This window comes from Bombina bombina, chromosome 4 (assembly GCF_027579735.1).
Source record: "Bombina bombina isolate aBomBom1 chromosome 4, aBomBom1.pri, whole genome shotgun sequence".
NCBI lineage: Eukaryota > Metazoa > Chordata > Amphibia > Anura > Bombinatoridae > Bombina > Bombina bombina.
In genome coordinates this window covers 126,841,121-126,857,694 of record NC_069502.1, presented here as the reverse complement: position 1 = coordinate 126,857,694, position 16,574 = coordinate 126,841,121, and the positions used below count along the sequence as shown (strand labels likewise).

The following is a 16,574-nucleotide window of genomic DNA, read 5'->3' as shown; positions in this document are numbered from 1 at the left end:
GCAGTCATAAGACCTAGAATTTCCATGCATAAGGCTACCGAAGGGAATGATTGTGACTGAAGGTTTCGACAAGCTGTAATTAATTTTAGACGTCTCTTGTCTGTTAAAGACAGAGTCATGGACACTGAATCCATCTGGAAACCCAGAAAGGTTACCCTTGTCTGAGGAATCAATTAACTTTTTGGTAAATTGATCCTCCAACCATGATCTTGAAGAAACAACACAAGTCGATTCGTATGAGATTCTGCTAAATGTAAAGACTGAGCAAGTACCAAGATATCGTCCAAATAAGGAAATACCACAATACCCTGTTCTCTGATTACAGACAGAAGGGCACCGAGAACCTTTGTAAAAATTCTTGGAGCTGTAGCTAGGCCAAACGGCAGAGCCACAAACTGGTAATGCTTGTCCAGAAAAGAGAATCTCAGGAACTGATAATGATCTGGATGAATCGGAATATGCAGATATGCATCCTGTAAATCTATTGTGGACATATAATTCCCTTGCTGAACAAAAGGCAAGATAGTCCTTACAGTTACCATCTTGAACGTTGGTATTCTTACATAACGATTCAATATTTTTAGATCCAGAACTGGTCTGAAGGAATTCTCCTTCTTTGGTACAATTTAGAGATTTGAATAAAACCCCATCCCCTGTTCCGGAACTGGAACTGGCATAATTACTCCAGTCAACTCTAGATCTGAAACACAATTCAGAAATGCTTGAGCTTTTACTGGATTTACTGGGACACGGGAAAGAAAAAATCTCTTTGCAGGAGGTCTCATCTTGAAACCAATTCTGTACCCTTCTCAAACAATGTTCTGAATCCAAAGATTGTGAACAGAATTGATCCAAATTTCCTTGAAAAAACGTAACCTGCCCCCTACCAGCTGAGCTGGAATGAGGGCCGCACCTTCATGTGGACTTAGAAGCAGGCTTTGCCTTTCTAGCTGGCTTGGATTTATTCCAGACTGGAGATGGTTTCCAAACTGAAACTGCTCCTGAGGATGAAGGATCAGGCTTTTGTTCTTTGTTGAAACGAAAGGAACGAAAACGATTATTAGCCCTGTTTTTACCTTTAGATTTTTTATCCTGTGGTAAAAAAGTTCCTTTCCCACCAGTAACAGTTGAAATAATAGAATCCAACTGAGAACCAAATAATTTGTTACCCTGGAAAGAAATAGAAAGTAGAGTTGATTTAGAAGCCATATCAGCATTCCAAGTTTTAAGCCATAAAGCTCTTCTAGCTAAAATAGCTAGAGACATAAACCTGACATCAACTCTGATATTATCAAAAATGGCATCACAGATAAAATTATTAGCATGCTGAAGAAGAATAATAATATCATGAGAATCATGATGTGTTACTTGTTGCGCTAAAGTTTCCAACCAAAAAGTTGAAGCTGCAGCAACATCAGCCAAAGATATAGCAGGTCTAAGAAGATTACCTGAACACAGATAAGCTTTTCTTAGAAAGGATTCAATTTTCCTATCTAAAGGATCCTTAAACGAAGTACCATCTGACATAGGAATAGTAGTACGTTTAGCAAGGGTAGAAATAGCCCCATCAACTTTAGGGATTTTGTCCCAAAATTCTAATCTGTCAGACGACACAGGATATAATTGCTTGAAACGTTTAGAAGGAGTAAATGAATTACCCAATTTATCCCATTCTTTGGAAATTACTGCAGAAATAGCATTAGGAACAGGAAAAACTTCTGGAATAACCACAGGAGCTTTAATAAATTCCATTTTAAATAAATATGAAGATTTATCAGCATCAACCTCTGAGACAGAATCCTCTGAACCAGAAGAGTCATCAGAATCAGAATGATGATGTTCATTTAAAAATTCATCTGTAGGGAGAGAAGTTTTAAAAGATTTTTTATGTTTACTAGAAGGAGAAATAACAGACATAGCCTTCTTTATGGATTCAGAAACAAAATCTCTTATGTTATCAGGAACATTCTGCACCTTAGATGTTGAGGGAACTGCAACAGGCAATGGTACATTACTAAAGGAAATATTATCTGCTTTAACAAGTTTGTCATGACAATCAATACAAACAACAGCCGGAGGAATAGCTACCAAAAGTTTACAGCAGATACACTTAGCTTTGGTAGATCCAGCACTAGACAGCGATTTTCCTGTAGTATCTTCTGACTCAGATGCAACGTGAGACATCTTGCAATATGTAAGAGAAAAAACAACATATAAAGCAAAATTGATCAAATTCCTTAAATGACAGTTTCAGGAATGGGAAAGAATGCCAAAGAACAAGCTTCTAGCAACCAGAAGCAATAAAAAATGAGACTTAAATAATGTGGAGATTAAAGCGACGCCCATATTTTTTAGCGCCAAATCAGACGCCCACATTATTTGGCGCCTAAATGCTTTTGGCGCCAAAATGACGCCACATCCGGAACGCCGACATCTTTGGCGCAAAATAACGTCAAAAAAATGACGCAACTTCCGGCGACACGTATGACGCCGGAAACGGAAAAGAATTTTTGCGCCAAAAAAGTCCGCGCCAAGAATGACGCAATAAAATGAAGCATTTTCAGCCCCCACGAGCCTAACAGCCCACAGGGAAAAAAAGAGTCAAATTTTTGAAGGTAAGAAAAAAATGATTAATTCAAATGCATTATCCCAAATATGAAACTGACTGTCTGAAAAATAAGGAAAGTTGAACATTCTGAGTCAAGGCAAATAAATGTTTGAATACATATATTTAGAACTTTATAAACAAAGTGCCCAACCATAGCTTAGAGTGTCACAGAAAATAAGATTTACTTACCCCAGGACACTCATCTACATGTTTGTAGAAAGCCAAACCAGTACTGAAACGAGAATCAGCAGAGGTAATGGTATATATAAGAGTATATCGTCGATCTGAAAAGGGAGGTAAGATGAATCTCTACGACCGATAACAGAGAACCTATGAAATAGACCCCGTAGAAGGAGATCACTGCATTCAAATAGGCAATACTCTCTTCACATCCCTCTGACATTCACTGCACGCTGAGAGGAAAACCGGGCTCCAACTTGCTGCGGAGCGCATATCAACGTAGAATCTAGCACAAACTTACTTCACCACCTCCATCGGAGGCAAAGTTTGTAAAACTGAATTGTGGGTGTGGTGAGGGGTGTATTTATAGGCATTTTGAGGTTTGGGAAACTTTGCCCCTCCTGGTAGGAATGTATATCCCATACGTCACTAGCTCATGGACTCTTGCTAATTACATGAAAGAAATATATATATATATATTTATACACACATACATCATATTTTTGCTCTGTTAGCATCAATTAAGCAGTAAAGAATATGAATATACATACACATACACTCACCTCAGATACAAATCTAAAAGTGACAATCGGGGATATTATATAATCCACTACTTACAAAATATGTTTGCAACCTGAAATGGAATTTTATATGTATGGAAGTAAAAAGGAAATAGTTACAAAATAATGGTTAAACATATACACACTAAGTAAACAAACAGATGAATATATAATTGTATATAGCTAAAGGACGAAGAAAAGCTAGCAGGAGAAGTTAAAAGTTGAAAATGGATGTTAAATTTGCTTTGACATCAGCTCAGAAGGTAACAAGCACACTTCATAAACATACTTACATGCTGGTGAACAGTGCTTACAATTGCTTTTGCTAGTGGAGCATGCATACAATGATTAGAGAGTACTCACACGTACATTTACCTCCAGATTGGTTTCCAACATCTAACACAGTTCCATGTTTGTTCTGCAACGCTTCTTCAGCACCAGTATCTAGTCTGCGAGCTACAGAACTTTGAGGATTTATTTGCTCTGAAGTCACCGTCAAACCTGCACATAAGCGATAAGAAGATATTTTACAATTTTCCTAGATGACACCAAACAAATATTTTGGCTTTATTCTGAACTGCAGTTGCCTGTATGAAGCAAGAATGGTTTATAACAACTTAAAAGAATGCAAATTGTTCCCACTATTCCTAACTTCAATTAAACTGTACGTCTTGTAAAAGCGGTCAAATATTTTAACATTAATAAAGTAACCAATATTATTTAGAATAAATTGTCAAGCTCTATATAAAATAATAAAAACAGTATTATAAAGGATCAGATTTACCTCTTTTGGTTCTGGATTCTTTAACCTCTTCACAAAGTTTATTGAACTCTGGATCAAGTTCAGCAGCAATAATGGCATGTGCAGTATCCTTCAGATTGCATGCACGGTGTCTAATAATCTTATCTACAAAACACAACAGTGCATTTGAAATTTTATTAAAGAGAGAATTACAAAAACATCCAAAACTAAATCATTAACCGCATTTTGGAGGTACAGACATGGAAATCTATACGGGAGAATTAAAATAAATGTAGTGACCTTAGTGAATTGAAGAGCTTATTTTTACCATTTTGTTTAAAGGGACTGTAAAGACAAATTCAAACCATAATGGATTAGATAGAGCATGCAATTGTAAACAACTTTCTAGTTTACTATTATTTTTTCTTAGTGCTCTTGGTATCCTTTGTTGAGGATTAAATCTAGCTAGGCTCATAAAAGCTAAGGAGCGTGCAAGTGTCCTCATTTTATAGCAGCAGTGTATGCAACTGCTAAAAACAATGCTGGAGACGCTGCTACTATAGAGTAATAAAGACACACGCATGCTCAAAGGATACCTAGAGCACAAAGCAAACTTAATAGAAATAAATTGAAAAATATAATTTATGCCACAATCCATTACTCCTGGGAATTATACTCCTGGCCACTAGAAGGAGGCAAAGATCCCAAAACTTCTAGAGCCCTTAAAATCCCTCCCTTTATACTGGAAACTAGTATGACATATAGCCAAGGTAGCAAAAGAAAATAAGAGCAATGCAAATAAGGAGCAGGAAAAATGGGTGCATATTTAAACGGCCGCCATAAAACCCCCCAATCAAAATAGAAAAATAATGGGGGGGGGGGGGGGGGTTATGGCCACTCTCACCCATGAAAGAAAGTAAATTATCAGGTAAGCATAAAATATATTTTCTTTCAAGTAGGTGGTGAAAGCCCACGATCCATTACTCATGGAAACTAATATTCAAAACTGTGGAGTCCACAAGTAATCTGGGTGGGAAAAATAGATTGGATGATTAGTTTGTTTTTAATTCAGAACAATTTAAATACCAAGAAAAAGCTGCCTTACGTACTTGCCTATCAAAAGCGGCTTCAGCAGAAGCAAAAACATCAGAAGGGTAGAATTTAGAAAAAGTATGTATGTAGGGAGGAAAAGGAAATGTATGCTTACCTGATAAATTTGTTTCTTTTTAGATACGATGAGTCCACGGATTTCATCCTTACCTGTGGAATATCGCCTCCTGGTCAGCAGGAGGAGGCAAAGAGCACCACAGCAGAGCTGTATATATAGCTCCTCCCTTCCCTCCCACTCCAGTCATTCGACCGAAGTTAGGAAAAGTAAGGAAAAGCCAAGGTGAAGAGGTGACTGAAGTTTAACAAAAATAAAGACCTGTCTCATAAAACAGGGTGGGCCGTGGACTCATCGTATCTAAAAAGAAAAAAATTTATCAGGTGGGCATAAATTTCCTTTTCTTTTTAAAGATACGATGAGTCCACGGATTTCATCCTTACTTGTGGGATACAATACCAAAGCTATAGTACACTGATGAAAAGGGAGGGACAAGATAGGGAACCTAAACGGAAGGCACCACTGCTTGAAGAACTTTCCTCCCAAAGACAGCCTCAGCCGAGGCAAAGGTATCAAATTTGTAAAATTTGAAAAGTGTGAAGAGACGACCAAGTTGAAGCTTTGCAAATCTGTTCAACAGAAGCATCATTTTTGAATGCCCATGAGGAAGCCACAGCCCTTGTGGAATGAGCAGTAATTCGTTCAGGAGGCTGCTGTCCAGCAGTCTCATATGCAAAACGGATGATACTCTTCAGCCAAAAAGAAAGAGGTAGCCGTAGCTTTCTGACCCCTACGTTTCCCTGAAAAAACGACAAACAAGGAAGACGATTGACAAAAATCCTTAGTCGCCTGTAAGTAGAACTTCAAAGCACGGACCACGTCCAAATTATGTAACAGACTCTCCTTCTTAGAAGAAGGATTAGGACACAAGGAAGGAACAACAATTTCCTGATTAATATTTTTATCTGAAACAACCTTAGGCAGAAAACCAGGTTTAGTTTGTAACACCACCTTATCCGAATGGAAAATAAGATAAGGAGAATCACATTGTAATGCCGAAAGCTCAGATACTCTTCGAGCAGAAGAAATAGCAACCAAAAATAAAACTTTCCAAGATAATAACTTAATATCTATGGAATGCATAGGTTCAAACAGAACCCCTTGGAGAACTCTAATAACTAAATTCAAACTCCAAGGAGGAGCAATTGGTCTAAATACAGGTCTGATTCTAGACAGAGCCTGACAAAAAGATTGTATATCTGGAACATCTGCTAGACGCTTGTGTAACAAAATAGTTGAAGCAGAAATCTGACATTTTAAAGAACTTGCTGACAACCCCTTCTCCAATCCTTCTTGGAGAAAAGACAAAATCTTGGGAATCCTAATCCTACTCCATGAGTAGGCCTTGGATTCACACCAATAAAGATATTTACGCCATATCTTATGGTAAATTTTCCTAGTAACAGGCTTACGTGCCTGAATCAAGGTATCTATGACCGAATCAGAAAACCCTCGTTTATATAAAATTAAGCATTCAATCTCCAAGCAGTCACCTGCAGAGAAACTAGATTCGGATGATGGAAGGGACCCTGAATGAGAAGGTCTTTCCTCAATAGGAGCTTCCACGGTGGCTGAGATGACATGTCCACCAGATCGGCATACCACATCCTGCGAGGCCACGCAGGGGCGATGAGGATCGCCGATGCCTTCTCCCGTTTGACTCGAGCAATCACCTGGGGAAGGAGAGCAAATGGAGGGAATACATAAGCTAGGCTGAAAGACCAAGGCACTGCCAAGGCATCTATCAGCTTAGCCTGGGGATCCCTGGACCCGTATCTCGGAAGCTTGGCATTCTGACGAGATGCCATGAGATCCAACTCCGGCCTGCCCCATCTGAGAATCAGGTTGGAAAATACCTCCGGATGGAGTTCCCATTCTCCCGGATGAATGGGAATGTGGATCGCTGACAGATGGCAAGAGTGAGACTCCGCCCACTGAATTATCTTGGCTACTTCTGTCATCGCTAAGGAACTCCTCATTCCTCCCTGACGATTGATGTAAGCTACAGTCGTTATGTTGTCCGACTGGAATCTGATGAATTGTGCCGAAGCCAACTGAGGCCAAGCCCGAAGCGCATTGAATATTGCTCTCAACTCTAGGATATTGATGGGAAGGAGAGACTCTGCCTGAGTCCATACACCCTGAGCCCTTAGGGAGTTACAGACTGCTCCCCATCCCAACAGACTGGCATCCGTTGTCACTATCACCCATGAGGGTCTGCGGAAGCATGTCCCCTGGGATAGATCATCCAGCGACAACCACCATAAAAGAGAGTCCCTTGTCTCCTGATCTAGATTTATTTGAGGAGACAAATCTATATAATCTCCATTCCACTGCCTGAGCATGCTTAATTGCAGAGGCCTGAGATGGAAACGAGCAAATAGAACTATGTCCATTGCCACCACCATCAATCCGATCACCTCCATGCACTGAGCCACTGACGGACGACGATTGGACTGAATGAGTTGACATGTATTCAGAATTTTTTACTTTCTGACCTCCGTCAGAAAAATCTTTATTGAAATAGAGTCGACTACAGTTCCCAGAAAGGGCACCCTTTTCTGAGGAACTAACAAACTCTTTTCCAGGTTTACCTTCCACCCGTGGGTCCTTAGGAAGGAAAGCACAATGTCAGTATGGGACCTCTCCAGTTGAAATGACGCCTGGATCAGTATATCGTCCAGATAAGCGCCACCGCTATGCCCCGCGGCCTTAGAACCGCCAATAAAGACCCCAGAACTTTTGTGAAAATTCTGGGTGCCGTGGCCAGACCGAAAGGGAGAGCCACAAACTGATAATGTTTGTCCAGAAAGGCAAACCTCAGGAACTTGTGATGATCTCTGTGGATAGGAACATGAAGGCACGCATCCTTTAAATCCACCGTTGACATAAATTGACCTTCCTGGATCAATGGTACGAATGGTTTCCATCTTGAAAGATGGAACTCTGAGAAACTTTTTTAGACTCTTGAGATCTAAGATAGGTCTGAAGGTTCCCTCTTTTTTGAGAACTACAAAAAGATTTGAATAAAACCCCTGTCCCTAAATTGGAACGGGACAGATTACTCCCATGGAGGAGAGGTCTCTTACACAACGTAAGAACGCCTCTCTTTTTATCTGGTCTACAGACAATCGAGAAAGAAGAAACCTTCCTCTGGGGGAAGAATTTCTGAATTCCAGCTTGTATCCCTGAGACACTATCTCTAATGCCCAGGGATCCTGAACATCTCTCACCCAAGCCTGGATGAAGAAAGACAGTATGCCCCCTACTAGATCCGGTCCCGGATCGGGGGCCAACCCTTCATGCTGACTTGGGAGCAGCAGCAGGCTTCTTGGATTGTTTACCCTTGTTCCAAGACTGAGTGGGTCTCCAGGTAGACTTGGTTTGTGAATAGAGGAAGGGGGGATTCCCTTGAAGTTTCGAAAGGAACGAAAATTACTCTGTCGACCTCTCTGCTTGGATTTCCTATCCTGAGGGAGGAGATGACCCTTGCCTCCTGTGATGTCAGAAATAATTTCCTTCAAGTCAGGTCCAAACAGGGTCTTCCCCTTGTAAGGAATAGCCAAAAGCTTAGACTTAGATGACACATCTGCAGACCAAGATTTCAACCATAAGGCTCTGCGTGCTAAGATGGAAAACACTGAACTCTTAGCCGCCAATTTGGTAATCTGCAAAGAAGCATCTCTAATAAATGAATTAGCTAATTTAAGAGCTTTAATCTTATCTTGTTTCTTCCAAAGAAGTCTCAGTTTTAAGAGATTCTTCCAAAGCATCAAACCAATAAGCAGCCGCACTCGTAACCGTAACAATGCAGGCCGCCGGTTGCAATAGCAACCCCTGATGAACATAGATCTTCTTAAGGTGACCCTCCAATTTCTTATCCATAGGTTCTTTGAAAGTACAACTATCCTCGATAGGGATAGTAGTTCGTTTAGCCAAGGTGGAAATAGCTCCTTTCACCTTAGGGACCGTCTGCCAAGAGTCCCTAATAGCGTCAGCTATAGGGTACATTTTCTTGAAAACGGGAGAAGGGGAAAATGGAATACCCGGTCTCTCCCATTCCTTAGCAATAAATTTCTGAAGTCCTCTTAGGAACTGGAAAAACATTAGAATAAGAAGGGACCTCTAAATATCTGTCCAACTTACTCAATTTCTCTGGAGGAACCACAATTGAATCAAAGTCGTCCAGAGTCACCAAAACCTACCTTAATAAAAGGCAGAGGTGTTCAAGCTTAAACCTGAAAGAAACCACATCTGAATCCGTCAGTGGTAAGACACTTCCTGAGTCAGAAAGTTCACCCTCGGATAGGACCTCCATACCCTCCAATTCAGAGCCCTGGGAAGGTACATCTGAGATCACCATCAAAGCATCAGAAGCTGAATTGACCATGTGGTTTTCCTTCCTACTGCGTTTGCCTTGAAATACGGGAAAGGCAGATAACGCCTCTGAAAGTGTAGATGACATAACTGCGGCTATGTCCTGCAGTGTGATCGCAGCAGAAGCTGCCGAGGAACTTGGTGCCGCTTGAGCGTGCGTTAAGGGCTGTGGCGCTTGGGGAGAAAGCTGCGGCATACTCTGAATCTCATGAGCAGAACCCTGAGAAGCATCCGCTTTTGACAAATTTTTATTAAAGAAAATTTGCTCTCTAAACTGTCAAAGGATAAAGGCCCCTGGCGGCTGAAACGCATAGAGATTAGCTTGCTCTGGACACTCACTATTTGATTCACCTCCAGTTGGTAAGACTGATTCTATTTGACGGTAGGGCAGGTACATCGAGCTATATCCAAAAAATAGGAATAGACTCCATATGTGTAATTCCTGTCCCATGATCCGCAATACACTCTCTGAATAATCTTAAACCAGTCTGGTATGCTTAAGACAAAAGTTGGAAAGCGGTTTGTTATCGTATCACACCTGGACTACATCAACGGATCACTGCGATCACTTCTGTCAGTTAAAAAAAAACGGAACTACAAACCAAACAAGACTGATACTTTGTAACAGCGGCTGTTTTCCAAACCGCAGACTGAATTACACAGAGTCGGGGAACGGATACTGCAAGTTACACTGCAAAAAGAAGATAAGTTTGTACATTTAAGGAGAAATATATCGCTTTGGCATGTAGTCAAACCAAACACATACTGGTGATATATTGTGGAAACCCTCAAAATACACTGGGACTGATAACCATTGTAAATTGTAAACAGAAACAGATGTACCACGCTAAGGCTGTCAATTACGTCATTGTAAATATTTAACCTATGTACACCACGATAAGTATACTTACACTTTTTAGATGCCGGCATCCAATAGGAACAGATTCCTATTTTAAATACATTTTAGTCATTTTTAAATTGTTTTTTTATGTGTTAGACTGTTTATATGAGCTGTAAAATGTATTTTTATTTCTGTGCAACATTAAATCCTATTCATCTATAACAGAATCTGTTAATTGTTAGACACCATCAAGGTTTACTCGTGGTCATAAGGCCCTGCTAGTCAGCAACTACAATTGTTAACCAACCCTTGTATATATAGAATATCTTTTAGTATCACATTCTACCACACTGAGCTATCTAATAACAAATTATTACAAATTTTGGATTATCTTAACTATTAGATAGAAGGTCAAACAGAGTAACATTATTACTTATTAAAATACCAGATATACCCCACATTCTCTTGGCTTATAGCGCTATCCCTACCTCTCTATTTTATCTGTATTGTAAGGTGATTCGTGACAAGGAATACAGCTACACCCTATAATAAAATAGCACTCACTGGTACCATTTTAAAATTAATAAACTCTTGATTGAAGAATCTAAACTAACACCTCACTTTACCTCTTCCTATCACTAACACAGGCAAAGAGAATGACTGGAGCTGTGCTGTGGTGCTCTTTGCCTCCTCCTGCTGACCAGGAGGCGATATCCCACAAGGATGAAATCTGTGGATTCATTGTATCTTTAAAAAACAAAATTTATGCTTACCTGATAAATTTCTTTCTCTTGTGGTGTATCCAGTCCACGGGTTCATCCATTATTTGTGTGACATTCTCCTTCCCAACAGGAAGTTGCAAGAGGACACCCACAGCAGAGCTGTCTATATAGCTCCTCCCCTAACTGCCACCCCCAGTCATTCGACCGAAGACAAGCAAGAAAAAAGAGAAACTATAGGGTGCAGTGGTGACTGTAGTTTAAAAATAAAAAACACCTGCCTTAAAATGACAGGGCGGGCCGTGGACTGGATACACCACAAGAGAAAGAAATTTATCAGGTAAGCATAAATTTTGTTTTCTCTTGTAAGGTGTATCCAGTCCACGGGTTCATCCATTACTTGTGGGATACCAATACCAAAGCTTTAGGACACGGATGAAGGGAGGGACAAGGCAGGAACTTAAATGGAAGGCACCACTGCCTGCAAGACCTTTCTCCCAAAAATAGCCTCTGAGGAAGCAAAAGTATCAAATTTGTAGAATTTAGAAAAAGTATGAAGCGAAGACCACGTCGCCGCCTTACAAATCTGTTCAACAGAGGCCTCATTTTTAAAAGCCCATGTGGAAACTACCGCTCTAGTGGATTGAGCTGTAATTCTTTCAGGAGGCTGCTGGCCAGCAGTCTCATAAGCTAAACGGATTATGCTTCTCAGCCAAAAAGAAAGAAGATGCCGAAGCCTTTTAGCCTCTCCTCTGTCCAGAGTAGACAACAAACAATGCAGATGTTTGTCGAAAATCCTTAGTAGCTTGTAAATAAAACTTTAAAGCACGAACCACGTCAAGATCGTGTAATAGACTTTCCTTCTTTGAAGGATTAGGACACAGTGACGGAACTACAATCTCCTGATTGATATTCTTATTAGATACCACCTTAGGAAGAAATCCAGGTTTGGTATGCAACACTACCTTATCTGTATGGAATATCAGATAAGGGGAATCACACTGTAAGGCAGATAACTCTGAAACTCTTCGAGCCGAAGAGATAGCTACCAAAAACAGAACTTTCCAAGATAAAAGCTTGATATCTATGGAATGCAGAGGTTCAAACGGAACCCCTTGAAGAACTTTAAGAACTAAATTTAAACTCCATGACGGAGCAACAGGTTTAAACACAGGCTTGATTCTAACTAAAGCCTGACAAAACGCCTGATCGTCTGGAACATCTGCCAGACGCTTGTGCAGAAGAATAGACAGAGCAGAAATCTGTCCCTTTAAGGAACTAGCTGACAAACCCTTCTCCAATCCTTCTTGGAGAAAAGATAATATCCTAGGAATCCTGACTTTACTCCATGAGTAACCCTTGGATTCACACCAATGAAGATATTTACCCCACATCTTATGATAGATTTTACTTGTGACAGGCTTTCGAGCCTGAATTAAGGTATCAATGACCGACTCGGAGAAAACACGTTTTGATAAAATCAAGCGTTCAATCTCCAAAGTAGTCAGCCGCAGAGAAATTAGATTTGGATGTTTGAATGGACCTTGGAGTAGAAGGTCCTGCCTCAGCGGCAGAGTCCATGGTGGAAGGGATGACATGCCCACCAGATCTGCATACCAAGTCCTGCGTGGCCACGCAGGTGCTATCAAAATCACTGAAGCTCTCTCCTGCTTGATCTTGGCAATCAGACGAGGGAGGAGAGGAAATGGTGGGAACACATAAGCCAGGCTGAAGGACCAGGGCACTGCTAGAGCATCTATCAGCGCTGCCTGGGAATCCCTTGACCTGGACCTGTAACAGGGAAGCTTGGCGTTCTGACGAGACGCCATCAGATCCATTTCTGGTTTGCCCCATAGTTGAATCAGCTGGGCAAATACCTCCGGATGGAGCTCCCACTCCCCCGGATGAAAAGTCTGCCGACTCAGAAAATCCGCCTCCCAGTTCTCTACTCCTGGGATATGGATAGCTGAGAGTTGGCAAGAGTGAACCTCTGCCCATAGAATTATCTTTGAAACCTCCATCATTGCCAGGGGGCTTCTTGTCCCCCCCGATGGTTGATATAGGCTACAGTAGTGATATTGTCCGACTGAAATCTGATGAACCTGACCGCAGCTAGTTGAGGCCAAGCCTGAAGAGCATTGGATATCGCTCTTAGTTCCAGAATGTTTATCGGAAGGAGGGCTTCCTCCCGAGTCCACGAACCCCGAGCCTTCAGGGAGTTGAAGGCTGGCATCTGTCATGACTATAGTCCACTATGGCCTGCGGAAACTCATTCCCCTGGACAGATGGACCCGAGAGAACCACCAGAGAAGAGAAACCCTGGTCTCTTGATCCAGATTTAGCAGAGGGGACAAATCTGTGTAATCCCCATTCCACTGATTGAGCATGCAAAGTTGCAGTGGTCTGAGATGTAGGCGGGCTAACGGAACAATGTCTATTTTCGCTACCATTAGGCCGATTACTTCCATACACTGAGCCACTGACGGCCGAGAAGTGGAATGAAGAGCACGGCAGGAAGTTAGAAGCTTTGATAACCTGACCTCTGTCAGAATTTTTTTTAATTTCTACTGAATCTATCAGTGTTCCTAGGAAGGAAATTCTTGTGAGAGGGGAGAGAGAACTCTTTCCTTTGTTCACCTTCCACCTGTGAGACCTCAGAAAGGCCAGAACAATGTCCATATGGGACTTGGCGATTTGAAAAGTTGACGCCTGTATCAGAATGTCGTCTAGGTAAGGAGCCACCGCTATGCCCCGTGGCCTTAGAACCGCCAGTAGGAACCCTAGAACCTTCGTAAAGATTCTTGGTGCCGTGGCTAACCCGAAGGGAAGAGCCACAAACTGGTAATGCCTGTCTAAGAAGGCGAACCTGAGGAACTGATGATGATCTTTGTGAATCGGAATGTGGAGATAAGCATCCTTTAAGTCCACGGTAGTCATATATTGACCCTCCTGGATCATAAGGAGGATGGTTCGGATAGTCTCCATCTTGAAGGATGGGACCCTGAGAAATTTGTTTAGGATCTTGAGATCCAAGATTGGTCTGAAAGTAACTATAAACAGATATGAATAGAAGCCCTGCCCCTGTTCCTGCTTTGGAACTGGGTGGATCACTCCCATAACCAGCAGGTCTTGAACACAACGTAAGAATGCCTCTCTCTTTATGTGAGAGATGAAATCTCCCCTTTGGAGATGAAGCTTTGAAGTCCAGAAGATATCCCTGGGAAACAATCTCTAATGCCCAGGGATCCTGGACGTCTCTTGCCCAAGCCTGGGCGAAGAGAGAGAGTCTGCCCCCCACTAGATCCGGTCCCGGATCGGGGGCTACTCCTTCATGCTGTCTTAGAGGCAGCCGCAGGTTTCTTGGCCTGCTTCCCCTTATTCCAAGCCCGGTTAGGTCTCCAGACTGGTTTGGACTGGGCGAAATTTCCCTGTTGTTTTGCTTTTAGAGGAAACTGAAGCTGCGCCACTCTTGAAGTTTCGAAAGGAACGAAAATTATTCTGTTTGGTCCTTAACTTATTGGACCAATCCTGAGGAAGGGCGTGACCTTTTCCTCCAGCAATATCAGAAATGATCTCCTTCAGACCGGGCCCGAATAGGGTCTGTCCCTTGAAGGGGATGTTAAGAAGCTTAGACTTTGAAGTAACGTCTGCTGACCAGGACTTGAGCCATAGCGCCCTACGCGCCAAAATGGTAAAACCTGAATTCTTAGCCGTTAGCTTGGCTAAATGAAAAATGGCGTAAAAAAAAAAGGAGCTAGCTAACTTAAGAGCTTTAATCCTGTCTAAAATATCATCTAATGGGGTCTCCACCTGTAGAGCCTCCTCAAGAGACTCAAACCAAAAAGCCGCTGCAGCAGTAACTGGGGCAATGCATGCAAGAGGTTGGAGAATAAAACCTTGATGTATAAAAAATTTCTTAAAGGAGACCCTCCAATTTTTTATCCATAGGACCTAGGAAAGCACAACTGTCCTCGACAGGGATAGTTGTACGCTTAGCTAGGGTGGAGACTGCTCCCTCCACCTTAGGAACCGTCTGTCACGAGTCCCGTATGGTGGCATCTATCGGAAACATCTTTTTAAAATCAGGAGGGGGAGAGAACGGCACACCTGGTCTATCCCATTCCTTAGTAATAATTTCCGAAAACCTCTTAGGGACTGGAAAAACATCGGTGTAAACAGGTACTGGCAAAGTATTTGTCCATTTTACACAATTTCTCTGGAACCACAATGGGGTCACAGTCATCCAGAGTCGCTAAAACCTCCCTAAGCAATAAGCGGAGGTGTTCAAGCTTAAATTTAAACGCTGTCATCTCAGAATCAGACTGAAGTAACGCCTTCCGAGTCTGAAATGTCACCCACAGATAGCTCACCTGCCTCGGCTTCTGAGCATTGTGAGGGTATATCGGACACAGGCAATAAAGCGTCAGAATGCTCTGTATTAATTCTTGCCCCAGAGCTGTCTCGCTTTCCTTGTATCCCTGGCAGTTTGGAGAATACCTCTGAGAGGGTAGCATTCATAACTGCCGCCATGTCCTGTAAGGTAAAAGAATTAGACGCGCTAGATGTACTTGGCGTCACTTGAGCGGGAGTTATAGGTTCTGACACATGGGGAGAGTTAGATGGCATAATCTCCCTCTTTTCAGTCAGAGAATCCCCTGGAAATAAATCTTTAAGCGCCATAATATGGTCTTTATAGTTTATAGAAATATCAGTACATTTGGTACACATTCTAAGAGGGGGTTCCACAATGGCTTCCAAACATATTGAACAAGGAGTTTCCTCTATGTCAGACATGTTTAAAAGACTAGTAATGAGACAAGAAAGCTTGGAAAACACTTTAATAAAGGTGAAACCGCAATTAAACAAAAACGTTACTGTGCCTTTAAGAGAAAAAAAACTAGCACTTAAACTGCAAAACAGTGAAAAAATACAGTAAAATCTTTGAAATTTTTACAGTGTGAATAAGGGACGAAAGCAGCATTGCACCCACTTGCTAATGGATGATTAACCCCTTAGGCCCCAAAACCGGATTGAAAAACGTTACAAAACGTTAAAAATCAATTGAGCACCATGCCACAGCTCTGCTCAGGCTCCAACCTGCCCTTAAATACGATTTTGTGCAGAAATAACCCCTTTGAAATGGTTCTCAGTTGCCAGAGGACTCTTCTAGGGAAGCTGGATGTCTCAGTCTGTATTAAAACTGCGCAGTTAGAGCGCTAAAATAGGCCCCTCCCACCATGTACTGGATGTCAGAGGGGCCTTAAGAAAATACTCCTAGGAGTATCTGACTAGCCATGTGGAAACTAGGCCCCAAATAAAGACTTATCTCCCTCAGGGAAAAAAAACGTCCTATTTATTTGAAATCATGTAAACGTTTTGTCA

General features: G+C 41.7%; 1 protein-coding gene across 1 annotated transcript in view; it reads right to left on the bottom strand.

The window, feature by feature from the left end:
- ATAD2B (ATPase family AAA domain containing 2B) overlaps positions 1 to 16,574 on the bottom strand; it is an 823,789-nt gene that overhangs the window by 200,711 nt on the left and 606,504 nt on the right. Inside the window, exons 22-23 of the mRNA XM_053711168.1 lie at positions 4,133 to 4,255; positions 3,712 to 3,849 (exon numbers count right to left, since the gene is read on the bottom strand). Of these exons, the coding sequence (XP_053567143.1) occupies positions 3,712 to 3,849; positions 4,133 to 4,255 (261 nt within the window). The remainder of the gene's footprint in view (positions 1 to 3,711; positions 3,850 to 4,132; positions 4,256 to 16,574) is intronic.